The sequence below is a fragment of the Ciona intestinalis genome, unplaced genomic scaffold (assembly GCF_000224145.3).
Source record: "Ciona intestinalis unplaced genomic scaffold, KH HT000099.2, whole genome shotgun sequence".
NCBI classification, from domain to species: domain Eukaryota; kingdom Metazoa; phylum Chordata; class Ascidiacea; order Phlebobranchia; family Cionidae; genus Ciona; species Ciona intestinalis.
In genome coordinates, this window is record NW_004190421.2 from 133,012 (window position 1) to 134,794 (window position 1,783).

Sequence of the window (1,783 nt, forward strand, 5' to 3'; positions counted from 1 at the left end):
AATATAACCAAACCTAAATCAAAAAATATCAAAAGAAAAAGTGTGTTTCCAGTTGTGTGTATAAACTGGCGTGTAATATGTAGCAAGCGGGAAGTTGGAACTGGAAGGTAAACGAAGCAACTTGACGTAAAGTTCGTTTTTTAAGGAATGGAAAGTGGTCATGGTCCTAAACCAAAACTCGTAGTTTTTGACCTAGGTATGTTTATGTCGATAACTTTGTTGTTGTGATGTTGCTAAAAAGTTATGCCATTCTTAACTTAATAATTTGGTGCTAGTGAAGTCCCCTATGTTATTTGCTAACTGCTACTACTAATAACCCCTAACTACGAACCTCTAACACTTTCCACCAGCCTAATCTACTGGAGGTTTCTTCATTAGTGTCAATAATTAAAATCAGGTTGTTTTTTTTACCAGATTACACGTTATGGCCTTTTTGGGTTGACACTCATTTCACACCACCATTCCACAAAGATAGGTATGATATGTTTTTACAAATTAAAATAACATAATTATTTCTACTTATTTTATTCACTTATGATTTCTATTTAGTGATGGGAATGTTCTTGACAGTCGGCAGGCAAAAATCCTTCTGTATCCAGATTCTGATGATATTTTAAAACAGCTGAACGCAGATGGTTACACTATTGCTGTCGCATCAAGGTATTTTAGTTTGTTGGAAAAATCTTCCACCTTATCTGCGGACAGTTGTACACAAACCTCTAGTCCAAGTGATGGATTCTTCACTGGTGTTTAAATAATTGTCCGGCGCCGTGGTGTAGTGGTTAGCGCGCCTGCATGTAACCCAGAGGTAATGGGTACAAGGCTCGACGCTGCTACCATTGTGGGCGTATGTGTCCTTGGGCAAGACACTTAACGGCAATTGCTCCAAACCAGTGGTCACTAATGGGTTGTCTAAATTATCAGCCATACATAAAAAAAAAAAAAAAAATAATTACCCACAAAGTAACATTCTTGGTAACTCGTAAGCTGGCACGAGGTGTTAAACCCGTGTGATAACGACTGTCGTTTTCCGGCCACTCGAGGATAAAGTTAGTTACAAAAAAAAATATTACAAATTTGTACTGTCACACCTTTATTAATTGATTCAAATAATTATATCAAACACACTAAGTGTTATTTAGTAATTTGCAAACACTCGTGGAAACCAGTATATACACAAGTCATATTATTGCCACAAAATATTGCTGCGCTGTATTTTACCTACGCCGAGAATTTTTCTCCAAGTTTCTGTTACCGAATTTTTAATAAATATTCCATACATTATCCTGTTATTATATCAGTATATTATAAATATTCTGCAACTTTTGTGTAATCTAACAAACTGGCTGTGCTACAGCTTCTCTGCCACGTTGAATTTATGAATACAATTTAGATCTATATTATTATGCTTATTGTATGCCTAAATTAAACCATTTTGACCTCTGTCTGTTTTCCTCATGTACATATCTCAGTTTTTCTCACAAAACTACAACTAATTTTATCAGAAAAAACTGTACGAAAATATTTCAGCCTATATAAACTACGACATATACTTGTTTAAGGTTTTAAACTCGCAAACTACACATTTCCCAATAAGCTGAAATGTATAGATATATTCACTGAATGAATGTAACTTACTTTATCCTCGCGTGGCCGGAAAACGACAGTCGTTATAACACGGGTGTTCATACACCTCGTGCCAGCTTACGAGTTAATGTATGTTACTTTGTGGGTGTTTATTTTTTTTGGATTTTTTCTTTATATATGCTGATATTGACAACCC

The 1,783-nt window shown here is 35.2% G+C and overlaps 1 protein-coding gene across 1 annotated transcript; it reads left to right on the plus strand.

Moving 5' to 3' along the window:
* The first annotated feature begins 29 nt into the window (after positions 1 to 29).
* Positions 30 to 754, plus strand: LOC101243135 (magnesium-dependent phosphatase 1). The gene is made up of 3 exons (XM_004227102.4): positions 30 to 196; positions 415 to 475; positions 550 to 754. Exons 1-3 carry the CDS (start codon positions 148 to 150, stop codon positions 752 to 754), a joined length of 315 nt encoding a protein of 104 aa, XP_004227150.3. The 5' UTR covers positions 30 to 147.
* The last annotated feature ends 1,029 nt before the right edge of the window (positions 755 to 1,783 follow it).